At 32.4% G+C, this 17,055-nt stretch overlaps 1 protein-coding gene across 7 annotated transcripts; it reads left to right on the forward strand.

Annotated features, from left to right (window-relative positions):
• The first annotated feature begins 340 nt into the window (after positions 1 to 340).
• Positions 341 to 5,861, forward strand: LOC110684090. Of its 7 annotated transcripts, XM_021860492.1 has the most exons (9): positions 341 to 465; positions 1,037 to 1,131; positions 1,313 to 1,398; positions 1,736 to 2,336; positions 2,511 to 2,662; positions 2,872 to 2,967; positions 3,365 to 3,621; positions 4,510 to 4,730; positions 4,825 to 5,861. In XM_021860492.1, exons 4-9 carry the CDS (start codon positions 2,001 to 2,003, stop codon positions 5,188 to 5,190), a joined length of 1,428 nt encoding a protein of 475 aa, XP_021716184.1. In that variant the 5' UTR covers positions 341 to 465; positions 1,037 to 1,131; positions 1,313 to 1,398; positions 1,736 to 2,000; the 3' UTR covers positions 5,191 to 5,861. The 7 variants fall into 7 exon arrangements, with proteins under 7 accessions (XP_021716184.1, XP_021716182.1, XP_021716181.1 ...); XM_021860490.1 differs by having other exon boundaries at positions 819 to 1,398; XM_021860489.1 differs by having other exon boundaries at positions 1,037 to 1,398.
• Positions 5,862 to 17,055: the final 11,194 nt, after the last annotated feature.

A 17,055-nucleotide genomic window follows, 5' to 3' on the forward strand; every position in this document is an offset into this window, starting at 1 on the left:
TAGTCCGCACGAATTTGTTTTGGCCACCTTTTCAAAAGGCCTCTACTATTGGAGTGTGTTTCCATTTATACGGAGCTCTTTACTTAATCTTTTCACTTTTCACGTGGGATCTAGGATGAACAAACCCAACACTGAGTAATGTGATTTGATTCATTTGAATATAGTATCACGCCATCAACTAATGGTACAATACAATATACATAAATAATTTTCCAAATTAACACAATTTTAAACAATCTTCACCTTAAAAAATCAAATGCTACGTATAAAACGACACGGTTTGACGAACGGAGAAATGAAAAAGCCGCGACTTTTTAGATATTTTTTTCGCAATATTTATTCCCTTGTCCTGTCTCTGTTGTTTTCCAAACATCCTACTTGGTCCTACAAATAATCCGTATTTTTCAATCATTTTCTGAAATCTCCGATCTCTCTGGACTTCTACTTTGAAGCTGCCTTCTTCAGGTAAATTCAATTGTTTCCTTTTCTTTAATTGAAATTTCTCACCTAATCTCGATTTATTGATTAAAATTAATTGTTTGTTGTTGAATATGATCTTGCATTGTTGTCTTAATTTGCATTCGCATACGAAATCGCATGTTTTTAGCATTTTGTTGAGAAATTAATTGTAAGGACAAATTTGTTGCGAGTTTTGTCGAAGGAATTTTTGGTGGAAATTGTGTTAAATTTGGAAAAAGTAGTTTAAATCATGATTTCTAAGGGTTTAGTGATGATTGATTTTCAGCTCGAAATTGCAATTTGAGGTTGAGTTTTGCGATTTTTTTAGAGGAATGTAATGGAAGCTTTGAATTTGACAGAATTGTGCTGCTAAAATCTGGAAAATTAGCCTAATTTGATATTTGGACACTTTGATATATGCGTCATGCGTGAATTTGGATATGGGAGCATATTTTACTAGATATATGGCGGAATTAGGGCGGTACTGTAAGTTTATGATTTGCGTAATAGGATTTCGTTAAGTGGAATATATGTTACTCTAACACGGATACCGTTTGTTGAAATTTCACAATTTTAGCCGAAAATGAAGTGTGTTGAAGAGTATTTCATTGCCGGAGTGTCAAGGATTCTCATGGGCACTTGAGTTGAGATGAAGAGTCCCAGTAACATGAGGTGGAAACTTTTTGTTTAATGTGCATGAAAATTTATGTCGCAAGATTTTTTTATTGAAAAGTTATTTTCCTACTTAATTACATATCTAATTTTGCAAAACATATCTTGATCACTATGACATCTGAAATTGTCCCATCTATTCCAATACATTTCGTAATTCCATGTTGAATGGACTGTGAAGAATTTTCCTCTAGAAAATGATCAAGTATGAGGAATCAGAAAGTGATGTAGGAACTGAGATCTGATGACAGCCTCTACTCTCAGCAGGTGAGCTCAAAACAGAAAAGTAAATTAGTTTAAGACAGAGGGTTAGAGATTTGATACTGAGTGCATATTACTAAGTCATTTGTGCTGAGTTTAATCTTTAGCTATTAAGATATATTGTTGGTGCTTGCCTGCTTGGGAGGTGGGGGAAGTGGAGGGTTTGGGAAATACTCTGATATCTTTATTAATAGAAATGTAGACATGCTTTCTAAGATGATCCGACCATCTGAGTACAAATTTAAAAGAAGGAATTATGAAGAATTAGATTGTATATTCCTGTTCATATGGTTCTTGAATCTTAAAAAAATATTCTGTTTGAGATGGATATATGTTGTTGCAGCTTCGTTTACTACACTTGTGTAAGATAACAACGAAATCTGCCTCAAGAAAAATTAGGAGCTGCAGTAGCAGGTTTCCTGCACACTTTGTTCTTCCGTCCTCTTTGGCTATTTGTAAGCAGAAAAATGACAAGATTTTGTGTCCTAGTGTCATGGATCACTGCTTGAGGCAGGAACACATGGTCCTCTTCGTTTACTTTTCTTACTAGAAGAAAATAATTTGGAAAACAGTGAATTCTGAGTTGAAAGGTTTCTCAAGCTAAGTAGATGGAGGATTGGCAGAGTGGCTCTGGTCTGAGAAGTAATTCTAAATTGGCTAGTGTTACCTCTCAGAAAATTACAGCCAAGGTTGCTTCCGTTCCAAAGACTTTGACACAGAAGTCTCTTGATCATATTGCTTTTAAAGATCGTGCAGTAAGAGGAGTTGCTGCTGATGTAGGCTTTTTTCTGCTAAAAGTTGCTGTTCTGGAAACTACAAGGAGGTTATCAAGCGCTAAGTGTCCATTTGCATGGCGTAGTCTTCAGGCATTCCAAATGCTATGCTATCCACCATTTAAATGGATCAAATGGGCGCCCTTCAAAGGCTTGGTGCATGGTATGCAGGTACTACTTAGTTCTGCCATTCTTTTAAGCTGTGTTCCTTGTTGAAGGTTAATGGTACATAGTTCAGTCTCTTTTTATCATTATGCAGTTTGGATCATGGTTTCCTTTTTTTTTTTTTTTTTTTTAACTTTGAAACCCCCCTTTCTAAGAGATTTTGTAAATAATTATTGTCAGATGTTGTCACGACCATTGTTAGTCCTCTGCATAGCAACAGCTTTCTCTGACAAATCAGATCAGGTGAGCTCTACGGATGATCACCATGATTCTCATGTACTTGAGAATTTGGATGAAGACTTGCCTTCTGTACAGCCCTATGTTGATGTTAGGTAAACCAGTAGCATTCACTTTACATTATTGATTTGATCAATTGGTCGTATAAGTTCAGATGAATGACTTTGTTGAAATTTGATGTTGTGTGTCACTGAAATTAGCTCTTTAGCAGTTTCTGGTGCAGGATCCTTTTTATGTGATTGAAAATGTGTCCTTTTGTTACTGTTATGCTACCCGTCATTTATAAGCTGGTATTCTGTTTCAGGAACAATGATGAATCTTCTATTAGTCCATCATCAGAAGATTGGTTGCTAAAACTCTACAAAGAGCTAGAAAATCAAGGGATCAACTTACCAGACAGGTAATCATGTACAATGGAAACAATAAATAGTATGAAAATTAGAAATATTTAGTGCAAATGTCCTAAATAGTTTTTGTTTTCATTAAGAACATATCCTAAATACTCCATAATTGCTTGCTGTTAATACTTAATACTGTTGCTTTTTTATCCTATCTATCCTCCCAATCAAATCAGAGTATTAAAAAATTAAGCTTGTATTAAGAACCTGATTAGGAAAGATGAAACCAAAATTACAAATCAGTGCATGTGCTGTTTGATGGTATACTATTACCTATCTTGCTGCTCAATGAAAAGGAAAGTTTATTTTTATTTTTTATTTTTTATTTTTAGTTATGAGAGGGTGGGATAAGAATAAGAAGAAATAAATGGCTGAATTTAATGGGATGCAACATTGTAGGATCGATGAGAGTGAGCTACGAAGATTTTACAGCTCTGCCAATGGTGACTTTTCAAGCCTGCTTTCGTCAATTAAGAAGACAATTCGTTGGAGAGAAACATATCACATTCTATCGGAACCGGAACTTAAGGGGTGGTCTGACATAGTCTTCTGGCATGGCTATGATCTGAGACACAGACCTTGCTTGATTGTACGACTTGGTGTAGCTTGCACCAATATGCCAACTCGGGATAGACCTCGAATTGCTCAGGCGATTGGTAAGTCTTTTTACCTTGGGAAGGCTTTATTGAATTTTCCATCTTTGCAGATGTAGCACTCAATCTTCGTGGAGAACCGTCTTGGAGTTCCTTTGTCTTCTTCTTCTTCTTCTTCTTCTTCTTCTTCTTCTTTTTTATTTATTTTATGTTTTTGTTTATATATTTTTTAATTTATTTGGTTGGGAGTGTTATGGGGTAGGGGGTGAAGGGGAATAAAATGAACTGTATCTTTCATTGACAGAGTATCAATCACCAATTTATCAATAAGTAGTTGCAGTGTGAGCTATCTCTATGATGATTCCTCACAGACCATTTACAGCAAGTCAGCTACAAAGCTAAATTCATTAACTTACCTACTTGCTTTCAGAGTTCTTAAATTCAGGCCTCTCAATAGGTTTGAAGAAGAGCTAACCCAAAAATTAGGATACATATATTTTCTCTAATGCTTTTCGTTTAAATTTGAATTTTATAAGAGGCACTAATTCTACACTTTAACCAGAGAAAATTAGATTCAAGTGCTATCCCTTTCCTTTTCAAGCCCTATGGGTTACTTTAACTGCATAGAGGCCATAGACCAACAGCACTAAATTTTACACATGTATTCTTGCTCTGAGAACTATACAATGTGTCACTTGCATGCCTTGTGTACACGAACACATTTCCTACTGTCAAGTGAAGATACGATTTTCTCATATGCATGCACTCAACCACACAAGATGAGGCTACCTTTAGTTAGCTTACTAAGCTATGGTGTATTAATAAAATAAAATAAAATAAAATAAAAAAATAAATAATAATAAAAAGAAGCTTACTAAGCTATGGAGATTTCTTTAGTGTCTTTAGTGAGGAGTTAGGCGCATGCTGAGTGGATATTGGTTGCTGATGCAGTTTCTCAGATGGAGCATGGTATCCTGCATTTGGCTGATCGTGAAAGTCCTGGAATTACGGTAGTGGTAGATTGCAAAGGTTTATCCCCTTTTAGACTTCCAGTGCAGATGATAAGATCCTGCTCTCTGCTCTTTCAAGATCACTTTCCACACTGTCTTGGTGGTTTATATGTCATTCGGCTTCCTCATGTAATTCGGGTGATGGCACAAACTGTTATGAAAGTGAGTTCCTTGCTTTAATACTGTTGGCCATTGTGTCATTTCATTTTTCTTATTTTGCAGTTTCACTAAGCAGTTGAATATGGATTTCTTTCAGGTTCTAAAACCAGTCACTCAACAAAAGTTGAAATTTTTTGGGGAACAGTACCACGAGATTCTTTTTGAGTTTTTTCAGGAAATTCCAGCGTGTCTTGGTGGTGAATGCAAATGCTCAGTGTGCTCTAGTGCAATTTCCCACAACAATCAGCGCTATCCTTCTATAGAAGTGGCAAGTCAACTGCTTGCAGATGGACTTAATGGCGAAAGTGTTGATCTTGATTTTCTCAGATCTGAAATCGATGTTCGTCATAGCTTTGATCAGGTGCTAAGAACTGGTATGATTGGTTTTCTTATGTTATGTGTGCTTGTTGCTTTGCTTGCGGGATTATATGACTCTGATAGCCGTCCAAACATATTCTTGTGAGGTAAGAGTGAGCTTTATGTTTTGGATCTGCCAAGCCGATTCTATTTCTAGAAGATATCTAATATGCCCATGATTGCTTTCAAATTTCAACCATGAGGCACTGGAGCTTTAGCTTGTTGAACATTTTGTCAGAAAAGCTGGGTTGTATATTATATACTTGTGAGACAGTGAGAGAGACGAATACCGAGGACCCTGGTGAATTAGCGTGGCTTTCACTGTAAATGAAATTCCTTTCCTCTACTCCAAACCTAAGCGGGATCCTTGAGTTAAGCATAGCTGCATAGGGAACATTATTTGAGTGAAATACTCGTATATGTTAAAAGGGAGTTTGTAGGAAGTCCAAAGTTAGCATATCTGACTTCCAGATGATGTTTATATTTTCTGAAGTCTGAACCATTATGATTAGAGGGGTGTATATCATGTATTCCTGTGAAGGTGCTGTTTTCATACTTGAATAATTTCACCCTGGTTAGAGACGGCAGATGTGCCATTTTCATATACTTCGTATGAATTACTTTAGTACTTGGGAGTGTATAGCAGTATATATTTTTATTGAACTTATCTGTGTCTATTTACGAAGTATATTCCCTCTCTTTCATAAATTCCTCAGTAGAAAGGGAATATACTTCGTATCACTCAAGTTTATAAGAAGTTTGCCTATTGTTGACTCTCACTGCCTCTACCATGAGACTTATTATATTCAACTTATTTTAATCTCTATTACTTATTCTTGTTAGCTTAAACAAATATGGAGTAATACTTCTATCTATATCATAATTGTGTATTAATAAACCCTTTAAAAATTTAATATTTGAAAAATACAAATGGGTATGATTCAAATGAATCTATAATACAGTTAAAGTTAGTCAATTCAGTATATTAGATCACACAAGGTGAAGAGGACAAGTTTTTAAAAAGAGGTGAGAATCAAACCACTCTTACAATATTTTATACTTGATTCTTGATGTCCCTTGCAACTTTGCAATTGGGAACCCCTTTTGACGGGTGAGAATCGAATCACTCTCATATGGGTAAGCTAAAAACCTCTAACCATTGGGTCAACTTTGATTCTCAATTTTATTTTATTTTTTTAAATCGTATTAAATATTATTTTGGAGTATACGGTCCTTATCTTATAGCATGTACACACCTCTTTTCTTTCACAATTATTTTTTTAATGGGTCATTTGTCAAGAGTTTCTCATTTAGCATTGTACATCGCCAAAACAATTAAGTGGGTTGCATAGCCATGCCAATGACTATTTGAGTATCTGACCACTAAAAAGGTTTTTTTTTTTTTTTTTTTTTTTTTTAAGTGGTAAGGAGAATAACCCCAATCGAACTTCAACCCTCACGATTTTTTTGGTCCGCTATTTGCGGGTTAAACACTTTGAGAATGAGAGGGAAAGGGTGGGGATTCCCACCCTCAAAATGTCTCTAGTGGGGATTGAACTCCCAACCTCAAAGTTGGAAGGTACAATCTTTCTCACTAGACTAAGCTTAGCTTGATAGAGTGATGGTTGGTTGTTATGTTGCAATAAATGAATACACACATTATACATGTATACAAACAGCGGCGGACCTGCCTTTGTGCCTGGTGGGTCAAATGACTCACCAGGGCCCAAAAAAATTATTAAGTTTCTTAAAAAAAAAAAATTAAATAAATAAATTAGTTTGTTAATTATTGTGATTATTATTTTAGGTCAATTTTAAGCTTGTTAATTATAAGTTAGTATTGTAATCTTGTCAATTTTCTATTTGGATGATCTTTGTAAATAATTTTTCTTAGGAATTTTGGTAAAAAAAAAAAATTACATATTTGGTTATCGATTGTGACTCACCAGTCGGAAATTCCTGAGTCCGCCACTGTATACAAAAATGGCATCTTAAAATGAAGGACACTCAAACACAACATTAATAATAAAAGTATACAAATTAACTTTAAAAAAAAAGTACATCGTTAATTTTTTATCAAAAACTTTTTCCTTGCAACAACTTTTAACTAAGTAAATAAGGTTATGCTAAACAAATTGAAGGTGCCAGTTTAAGGCAGTTTTCTGAGAGAAAATACTGTCTTATATATACTCAAAATGTTTTCTCTGCTTGGTCTGTGTTTTCACGTTCAATAATTTCTGAAGGTTTACATCAAAGTTCAGGTCAAATCGTGTCCTTGTAATAATATGATTAACTATAGTACTAAGCAATCACTGTGGCGAATTGCACGAGTTCAATGTGTCAAGGAATATGATTCCTTTCTTTGATATAGTGTTGCATCACTTCAAAGAAAAATAAACATGGGAGTCAAAAATTAACGACGAAACACTTGCTAATCTATATTATTCATCTACTTGCTAATTGTTTAAGAATATGCTTTATGAATCAACATATAATTCCTTTTCAAACCTTTTGCTCTCCAAGTTCTTTCTGCCGATCGAGGCGGCAGGATCAGCAGATAAAGAAAATAAAAAAAGAGTACTTCTTGTTGAATAGATTAATGTCTTTAGATTAATGAAGGTGCATTTCAATTGTGTCATTGACGAATCAATTGTACTTCCTGTTAAATGTGTTATTCCACTTGCTATACATATCAAGTTATTCTTTAATGTTTACCTCATTAAACTAATATCTCTGGCATGCATGTTAGTTTGTCATTATCTTCATGATTTCCATATCTTAAAAAGAAAAGCAAAGGTTTCCAATGGTAAAATACTAAAAAGGTTATGAATTGAAGATGAACCCAGCTGGTTTATTTTAAGCAGTTGAATATATTCAATGGGTCAAAAGTAGATCTTAGGTTGTACTATAATTTATACAATATTTTTAGTAGAAATGTGTGTTTGTGTTTGTGTTTATTTGCCCCTTCATTATAGAAATAATTGACTTATAGTAGAAAGATTTTGGCTTTTCGCTTTGTGACTATTACTTGAATTAGAATTATTATTATTGTTGGTGCAACTTTTTGTGTGATTTTTCAAACGCATTAGAAGTGTTGGGTATGGGTAGGAGGTGATAGTATTCATAGTAAGTCGACCATATTTGAGTAAATGGCTTAAACAAACGTTACTTAGCTTGATGAGCCTCGTGAGCTTTTCGAGTTCAAAAACGATTTCTATTAAGATTTACAGTAAGAGTCAATTTGCCGATTTAAATTCTATAAGGCAGTAGCATTCTGTTACCAAAACCTTTGCTTATACTTCGTATTTGAGAGCCTGATCATAAGCATTGCATGCATGAACTCAATAGAAATTCCAATTCAATTGGGTATTGCGAACTTGTTTACAAAACTCTTGAGTCAAGCTTAGGTATGCTTGATCAATTCAATGAGGATCTCGTGCTGAAGATGAGTAGATCACGAGCTAGTTAGACTCACTATCACCCCTGCCTAAGCTAATCACTAGCGTACGAGGGTGCTTTCTTAACTTATAAGGCTTTTTTTTAATTTATAAATTGTACTGTTATCCTCAATTCAATGGATCACGCCTGAATATTTATGCCAAATTCATATGTCGTCCGATCCCATAACTATTATGTGTAGTAAAATTTGTACTTCATATTGATTTAGTTTCTCTTTATAATTTACAAATTTCAGATCTTAATGATCCTACGTAAAAGTGTAAAACAACTCTGGTTATGACTTTATTAAGTAGTTAAAAAGACGGATTGTGTAATGTGGGTTGTTGAGTTGGAGACCAGACTCAAAACAAAGACATGATTCCACGATATATGTTCTGTTCTTGAATAATTAATCCGCACATCAAAATTGAATTTAGAAAAGAAAAAAAAAAAGTAAATTTTGTAATAAAATTAGGTATTTGTGGATTTCTTTGACAAGCTGCATAATGCGTAAATACAGCTTTTCGTGCTTGTAGATAAAGCATGCACATGCCTTAATCGAATAATCTGTATATTAATTTTCATTAATTTTATCATAAAGTTATAAAATTTCATGTACATTGAGCTACATGTTTACAATTTCATATTATTAATAAAGTGTATAGGAAGATTCTAGTTGCTGTCTGCTAACACGAAAGGATGGATATGTACTTTTTATTTATTCTATTGATTAAATTCTCAAAGTTTTTATTATTCTTCTAGTATAATTCAATCTTACAAATAAAAACCATGTAAAAATGGTGTTTGTAAATGGTAAATCAATGGTGACCCTTCATATACTGAACAGATAATATGAATCTTATTGTTTATGAATGCAAGGATTTAGGAGCAAGCTTACGTGGGCCACTTTCGGCTAATATGTGATCAAAACTTCTCCACTTACTCTTCACTTTTATGTACAACAAGCTTTGTTACTAGCTGTGTTACGTGCACTAATTTTGATTCAGAAGTTTATTTACAAAGTTACTAGTAAGTAGTAATAGTGTTTTTTGTCTTCCTTTTCCAAAAATTTGTGTGAACTAACATTGACGGGCCGTTTCATAATTGATGATAGTCTGATAGACGAGTAAGATGACTGTTGTGGAAATGACAACATTTCATCACCGACTGGCCGGCCAATAGCCCATTATCGGGTAGTAATAGAAATTAGTACTTCGTACAGTATATGACTATTGAACTCGTACTAAAAGGGCCGGGTAAAATTGTTGCTAATAAGAAACAATTTAACTTGACACACTTGAAATTACCATAATCTAAACCCAAAATGGGTTACAAGTAGGTTAACAGATGATTGATCCACGTAAATGACTATGATTCGAAGTATAAGATTTGGGTGGAATTCTGGTTGTGAATTAAGAAAATATTCCTGATGAGTATGCAGAGAACCGTAACAAGTTATCTGACATTCTATAGGCAGGCCAACCTGCCCATAAGTTTGAACAAACTAAAGAATATTATCTGACTAGATTTTGCTTAAACTTAAACTAATCTTATCAGTTATTGATCATAATCTTGATTAAGATTAAGATAAGAGCTCACGTGCAGGCCATCGCTGGTTGGTAATTAGAAAAGCTGCTTGCTTACTTTTCATTAATTAATAATTTGATGACCAAGAACTCCTTAGTAGATTAGACTAGATGTTTAAAATAATAATTTTATATATATATTTATATTTATGTGATAAAAATTGTTAAATGTTTAGATAAAATTCCTGATATTAAAAGATAATATTTTATATTTAATTAATTTAAACTGGATTATCTCAATTACCAATTTTGCTTACGTGTCAGTTAAATTATTTAATTTTAAAAGAAATTAATAATCTCATATTTAATTGGCTACCACTAAAATTTATTATCCTACGTGGCGCGCTGAAAAAATTAAATCCTACGTGGCTCTCTAAAAACTCGGGAAAAAACTCCCCTTTATATATATATATATATATATATATATATATATATATATATATATATTAGATTAGCTATTACTAGTAGTATACGTTAATTAATTAATTAACATGATTAATACAAAGTACGGATTATTATCTTGGTTACGGCATTATTCTAGCTGGGACGAAATACATGCCGAAGACATGGACCGTCTATTGGGTTGTTAAATTGTTGTTAAAGCGTTGTACTTTAGTCAAGGATATATTGATATGAGCATTGCATTATCTATCTTTGATTATTATTACTATTAAACTTCATAGGATTTTGATATTAGCGTATACTATATTACCGTGTTTTGGTCGCTTGATAATCAGAATCAACTTTAGCATGTTCCACGTTATTACTAATTACAACTAGTGAAACATTGCATGCCCGACAGCCTTAGTTATTTTCAAATTTGGTAATAATTGAATATTTGTATGGTAGTGTCATATCTTATTTTGATTATGTAATATTTATTGAAAATACAAATAAATAAATAAATAATCAAATTCAAAACTATATACCCTTCAAAAAAAATTCAAAACTATATATGTGCACACTCGTTCCTAAAATTTTTGATACGACAAGTCTTGGACGGTATTTTGTTTGATTGATAAATGATTGTTACGGAGTTATATATATATACTATCAATGGGTGACTTATGCTTCTTATTACTTAATGAGGGGTGATTTATTTGATTACATTTGTAAGCTTGTTAATTTTTCTATATTATTGAGAGGTTATTTGTTATGCGCCTCAAATGTGTTCTATTCACCCATCAACGGCTTCAAAGTGCAAGTGATCTTATTGCACTGGATGGGTTGATATTGAATCTTGAATATACAAACAAACACGTAATTAAGCTCAGCCACAAGCAAGTTTTAGCCTAAAGAATAAAGACTGATTTTCCTTAGAAAAGATGTGGTGTGGTACAGTCCACATGTTATATGCATATATAATTAGGGCATACATCTTTGATACCTTTAAAGTTGATTATTTATAGAAAAGTATGGGTGTATTTGGTCTCAAAAGGTAGAATTAAGGTGACACATTGCGTTATTTTGTTGCAAATTATGGTAAGAGGGGTAGCTTTCTAAAAATTGAGGGGACAATGTTCATTTTGTTTGTATATGAGAATTGAGAGTTAGTAGTAGTGCATTGGTGCATAGTTTAAAATTCCATTCCTAAATAAAAGGTTAAAAACCTCATCTGCCTTTAACACACTTACTTGTATGTAGGAATTAATAAAGGTTTTAGTTGATTGTGAGAAAAAATTAGATAGTAGGATTTAGTTTATTAAAAATGAATAAAAAATAATAATAAAGGTGAAATGATATTTCAACTTATTTACATACAAAATTTTTAAGCAAAATGAAACTACTACGTATTATTTGAGGAAGAAATCAAATATTATTTTTCTTCTTGTTGATTTTCTTTTTCTTTGTCACTTTTTAGTATTTTGGGATAATGTAAGACAAACTATTACTGTATGATTAAAATCGTTCATGTATGCCAAAGTTTGTGCATAAACTGTGGAAACTTTATCTATTGTCCTTTTCACATTTTTACCAATACTTTTCATTTGAATTTTACCAAAGCATAATAAAACAAAATAAATAAAATCTCATCAATAGAAACATCTAGACGTACGGCAACAATGCTATTTTCAGCTTGAAATACAACTTAGTACTTAGTATAAATGTACATATTGTACAATAAGCTAGTGAAAGCACTCTTGCAATCTTGTATTGATCCTTGTTTTTCCCCTTGAAGATATTGCTTGAAAAGTGCAATGTATATAAATCATCCATTAGATAACATTTACTGCATAATTTTCAATTGTATAGATTAGAAATGCATAACTAAATTACACGTGAATTCACCAATTGGTTGTTGGTGTAGTGATGATTGGGACTACACTTGGTAGGGAGGACTCGTGTTCGATCCCCCGCAACAACAATCGGGAGGGGACTGGAACCTAACCACCCAGAACTGATCACCGAATCCGGATTAGCCCAAAGGGTGAACCGGGTAGAACACCAAGAACACCAAAAAAAATAAAATAAAATAAAATAAAAAAATAAAATAAAAATTACACGTGAATTCTTGTTATTAGTGTACTCGTATAATTTATGCCTAAGATTTTCAATTTTAGCTCTTTTTTTTTATATTCTAGTGAGTCATTTTCTTATCAATGCCACCATGCTATAATTATCATTGATTTGATCACAAATAGCTTGATAATAATTAGTGATGTAACAAATATTATAATGCTCCACAAAAAAGCATCTTTATCAGATACAAACAAATGAAACCAGAAAATATCTTCAAGAGTAATATATAGCTTGTTAATAGTCACAGAAATTGATTCAGGTAGAATTCTGGAAATAAAAATCGTTAGATAAGTACAGTATACCGCAATTCAGATTCATGGTAACACAGTACAAAACAGTGACTAACAACAAGCTTAGTTGCCATTTTCAACTTGCACAACAACTCTAGTACGTTCTTTCTAGTCATACTAAGAAAAACAACTTTACAGTAGTAATAGTATTCCGAGACAAAAAGCTATTTTAAATAAAGATATGGTTATTATAAGAAAAATCTATGAGTATTGAATGGATGTCCAATATAAAATCAACTATGTTACGTATTACGTACTATTACTAAATATCAACTTAGATATTGTAACTAAGGATCGTGGAGTACATAAGATAGATCGTCCTTGGCTTCCCTCAGTCAAAAACTGCACAACTCATAAGGGGTTTGTTCATTTTAGCTTAATTTTAATTGAGTTCAGCTTCTAATTTCCTTCTCTCATAAAATATTCAGTTTAGCTCAGTTCAGTAAATGTGAACATGCGGGGTGGATCGAGCTCAAACGATCAAACACAATACACATACTTGAATAAAATGTGCGAGATTTCAACTAGTAGTCATAAAAAAGGATAACAAACATATATACATTTTTTTTAAGGACCGTTAGTCAGACAATATTATTAAACATATCCTCTATTTTCTAAGTAATACATCATTGTTACTAATAGCATATCTGATAAGTTGCGAATAATGTTACCTGGTATAACAATCACTTCCTACAGAAACTAAGCCTATGAAGTTTGTTTAGCTTGAAAAGGCGGACGCGACGAAAAAAAATGCGAGAAAGCTTATATATACTGTATGGCCCTTTTGTTTCGTTGCTTCTTTTCTTTTACCCGTACTACCAACACGTCAATGCGTCATCAATCGGGCCCAATTATCATAATTGATTGTTGATTGCAACTTGTGCGCATAATTTATCCACTAATCTTCCATCTAATCATGTTTTTTTTTTTTAACCTTAGGCAATAAATTTAACAGAGTAATAAAAGCAAATTAGAAAAAATGATACAATATGTACGTAAATTAATTATGTAGAAATGATTATACCTATAATAGACGCGCATTTTTTTCTATTTATATTAACAATAATACCAACTCTTTTTTTTTTCCTACTTTTTACCGTATAAAAAGAAAAGTGGTGGGAACCAATAAAATGTGTTTATGATGCTAATTGGGGAATTTTTTATCAAATTTTTTTTTTCTTCATGCTGATAGTTGAAGTTGGTACGTTAAAATTAATGTTAACAAAGTTGACAGTTTGTTGACTAGAATGTCTAATTTTTGGTGTTATGTTAAGATCACAGTCACACCAACTTCCTTGGATTATGTTCTCTCATATCTCTTTTAAAATAAAGCCAAAGATATAAATAAAAAAGATACAAAAATTGTAAATAAATACAATTAGAATATATATTCTTGGATTCTCATATGAATTAATATATGAATAATATGTATAAGGTACCACCTCGTCTAATCGTTTTTATTATCATAAAAATCTTTGAGGTGATAGTCAAACATGTGAATAATCTTTTTATATACTTTGTATCTATTTAACTTTAAAAGAAAAAAAAAATCAAAGAATCATTCCTTATGATCAAGTTTAACAATAATCGATCAAAATTGTTGATCTTATATTCTGTATTCATGTTGAGCACACTTTATATTTAAATAAGGTCGTGTAGTTTTCATATCGATTTATATATTGGAATTAAATTTATTGATTGGGAATATAATGATCGATCTCTTTATATAACCCTCTACATCTTGAGCAGACTCATCATTCATATGCTAATTAGTTAATTTATAGATGGCATGAAAGAAAAAAAAGAGGAGGGAGTAATATGGTGGTGGTGGCTGGGGCTCACCAATACACGGATATAAGGATATTAGTTTGGGGAAATGGGAGTTAGGTCTTAGCTCATTCATTCTCCAATATGCTAATAGCGTAAGCTTCTACTCATTACACTGCTCACTGAATTAGTTTACCAACAAAATGCACCAAAACTACCTAAATTGCACTCTCACTATCAATTTCTCCCAATAATCATTTACGTACATAGTTAAACTCTTGTACTTAATTAAATATATTAGAAGAAATGATTGTTTATTCTTGTTGAAACTCATTCTTGTCCACTTGTGAGTGTCTCACATTGGAGAAAGGGGGGAGCGAGATGGTTCCACTTTATAAGGTAGAGGAGTAACTCCTACTATTGCCAATTGGTTTTAGTAGGGAAGCTCCTAAGCCTAATTTGTGGACCAAACTCTCATCCTCCTTGTTCGGGTTGTTCAAGCCCATTTTATATTGTTTCGAAATTTAACCATTCAGTATTTTATCAGATAACACTTCTTAGACAAGCAATAGCCTCTTCATTTTTTTTGACAAAGTGTAAATCTTGGATCTGAATAACTTGGGAAAAAAACTTACTCCTTAAAAGATTTTTTTTTATGAAGAAAATATCTATTAAATGAATTGGATTGGGCACTATGCTATTGTTCCTATTTATAGTAAATCCCTTTGAATATGAATATGATACTCCAAAAATCCAGTATTTTGATAGTAATTTCTATTTTCAAGTTTTATTATTTGAAGATCTCAAATCTTCTTGCAAGCAAAGCTGAGCCACCAATTCTTTTACAGTAGGATCCCACCAATGAACCTAAGAATGCCACCTCATCAGTACTAAATTTTGTTCATTTTTTTTAAATTTTTTTAATTGGTGACTAGGTACTGGGGCTGCTACCAATCTTGGAAGAAACCTGCTGTTTGTTTTTTTGTCATTTCTTTTGATGTCAGCGCACAAAAAAGTAGGAAACTGCGTGTTTGTGTCGAAGCTTTAGTGCATCAAAACATTTATTACATCAGCTAATACACAGTTAGGAGAGAGAACTAAAAGGATGCTTTAACTAATTTTTATTGACGTAATCAAATACCCTAAAGATTTCGGATACAACAGTTGCACCGTTTGACCATTTAACTAAATATCTAAGATACAATTCTCAGAATATTAACTAGGAAGAACAGTGAGTATTTTATTGATTAACGGACAGTTATTGGATTATATACAATGAATATACGGGATAGGATCGAACAAGCACCGTTATACTAAAAAAAATAAAAAGGTGAAGAAGTGACTAGCTACAATTACGCTTTAATTAGTAAAATGACTAATGAGAGTAATATAATGTACAAAAATGAGCTTTATTTTCGCCTCTTCTCAATTGTAAGGAAACTTTTGACCCTTGCTGTCTATCAAAGGATCAAATCTATAAGTACATAAACGAGGACATACTTGAGGAATTAGATGTTAGTGGATGATGAGAAGATCCCACTCTTTCACTAATTAAACATTTCTTGTTAGTCTGAGTCATCCCCTCTTCCAGGAAGTGCGTTTTTATTTGAACGACTAACACCTTTTACGTCTTATTGCTATCGATTTCTTTAACACTCATGTTATCATTCTCTTTGTTATGGTTAGAATTTTGGGGTGTGTAATTTGACCTTTCGACCACCGGGGGCCAGGCAGATAGGTTCATACCGGTCAATGCCCGGAAATTTTATAAGTTGTTGATTATTGCGACTATCACAGGTCTCTAAAGTTGTTACTCCGTATTATTCTATATGTATCATAATAATTATCGTATCACCATGTTTATCTAAAATGTTACAAAATAAATTGGACAGTTATTTTTACTATTATTAATTCTTAAGATCAATTATAAGTTCGGGGAAAAAAAATTCACATGTGGAATAATGTATATGTGTGTGTTCGGTAAAAAAAAAAATATTTAAGGTAGAATATAAAATTTTATTGCAATTGATTTAACAAAAAAAGGCCTAGTCAATACTTTTGCATTTATTTTTTCGAATTGCAAGAAGATTAGTAGAAAATAAATCTAGAAGAAACAATGTGTACAATGGTACAAAGCAAGGTGTTGATACATTTAATTTACTACTAGTATTTTTTTATAAAAGATGTTGATAAGTACTCACTCCAATTTTTTTAAAGCTAGACTTGGAATTTTACACTATTTATATGTCTTCATTGATTTAATTATTTTACCAATATAGTAAGTACAAGTATAATATAAATATGATCATGGTTAAAGTTGTACTCCGTATTATTGTACCTTCCATATAAATTTGTAAACCCATGCATGCA

The sequence above is a fragment of the Chenopodium quinoa genome, unplaced genomic scaffold, assembly GCF_001683475.1.
Source record: "Chenopodium quinoa cultivar QQ74 unplaced genomic scaffold, ASM168347v1, whole genome shotgun sequence".
Lineage (NCBI taxonomy): Eukaryota > Viridiplantae > Streptophyta > Magnoliopsida > Caryophyllales > Amaranthaceae > Chenopodium > Chenopodium quinoa.

Excerpts from the sequence above, each read along its gene's own strand:
- LOC110684090 (XM_021860490.1), top strand. The coding sequence starts at position 2,001 with ATGGAGGATTGGCAGAGTGGCTCTGGTCTGAGAAGTAATTCTAAATTG. Across the intron at positions 2,663-2,871 it reads CAGCCCTATGTTGATGTTAG|GAACAATGATGAATCTTCTA; the intron begins GTAAACCAGTAG and ends ATTCTGTTTCAG. Across the intron at positions 3,622-4,509 it reads TCGAATTGCTCAGGCGATTG|TTTCTCAGATGGAGCATGGT; the intron begins GTAAGTCTTTTT and ends TTGCTGATGCAG.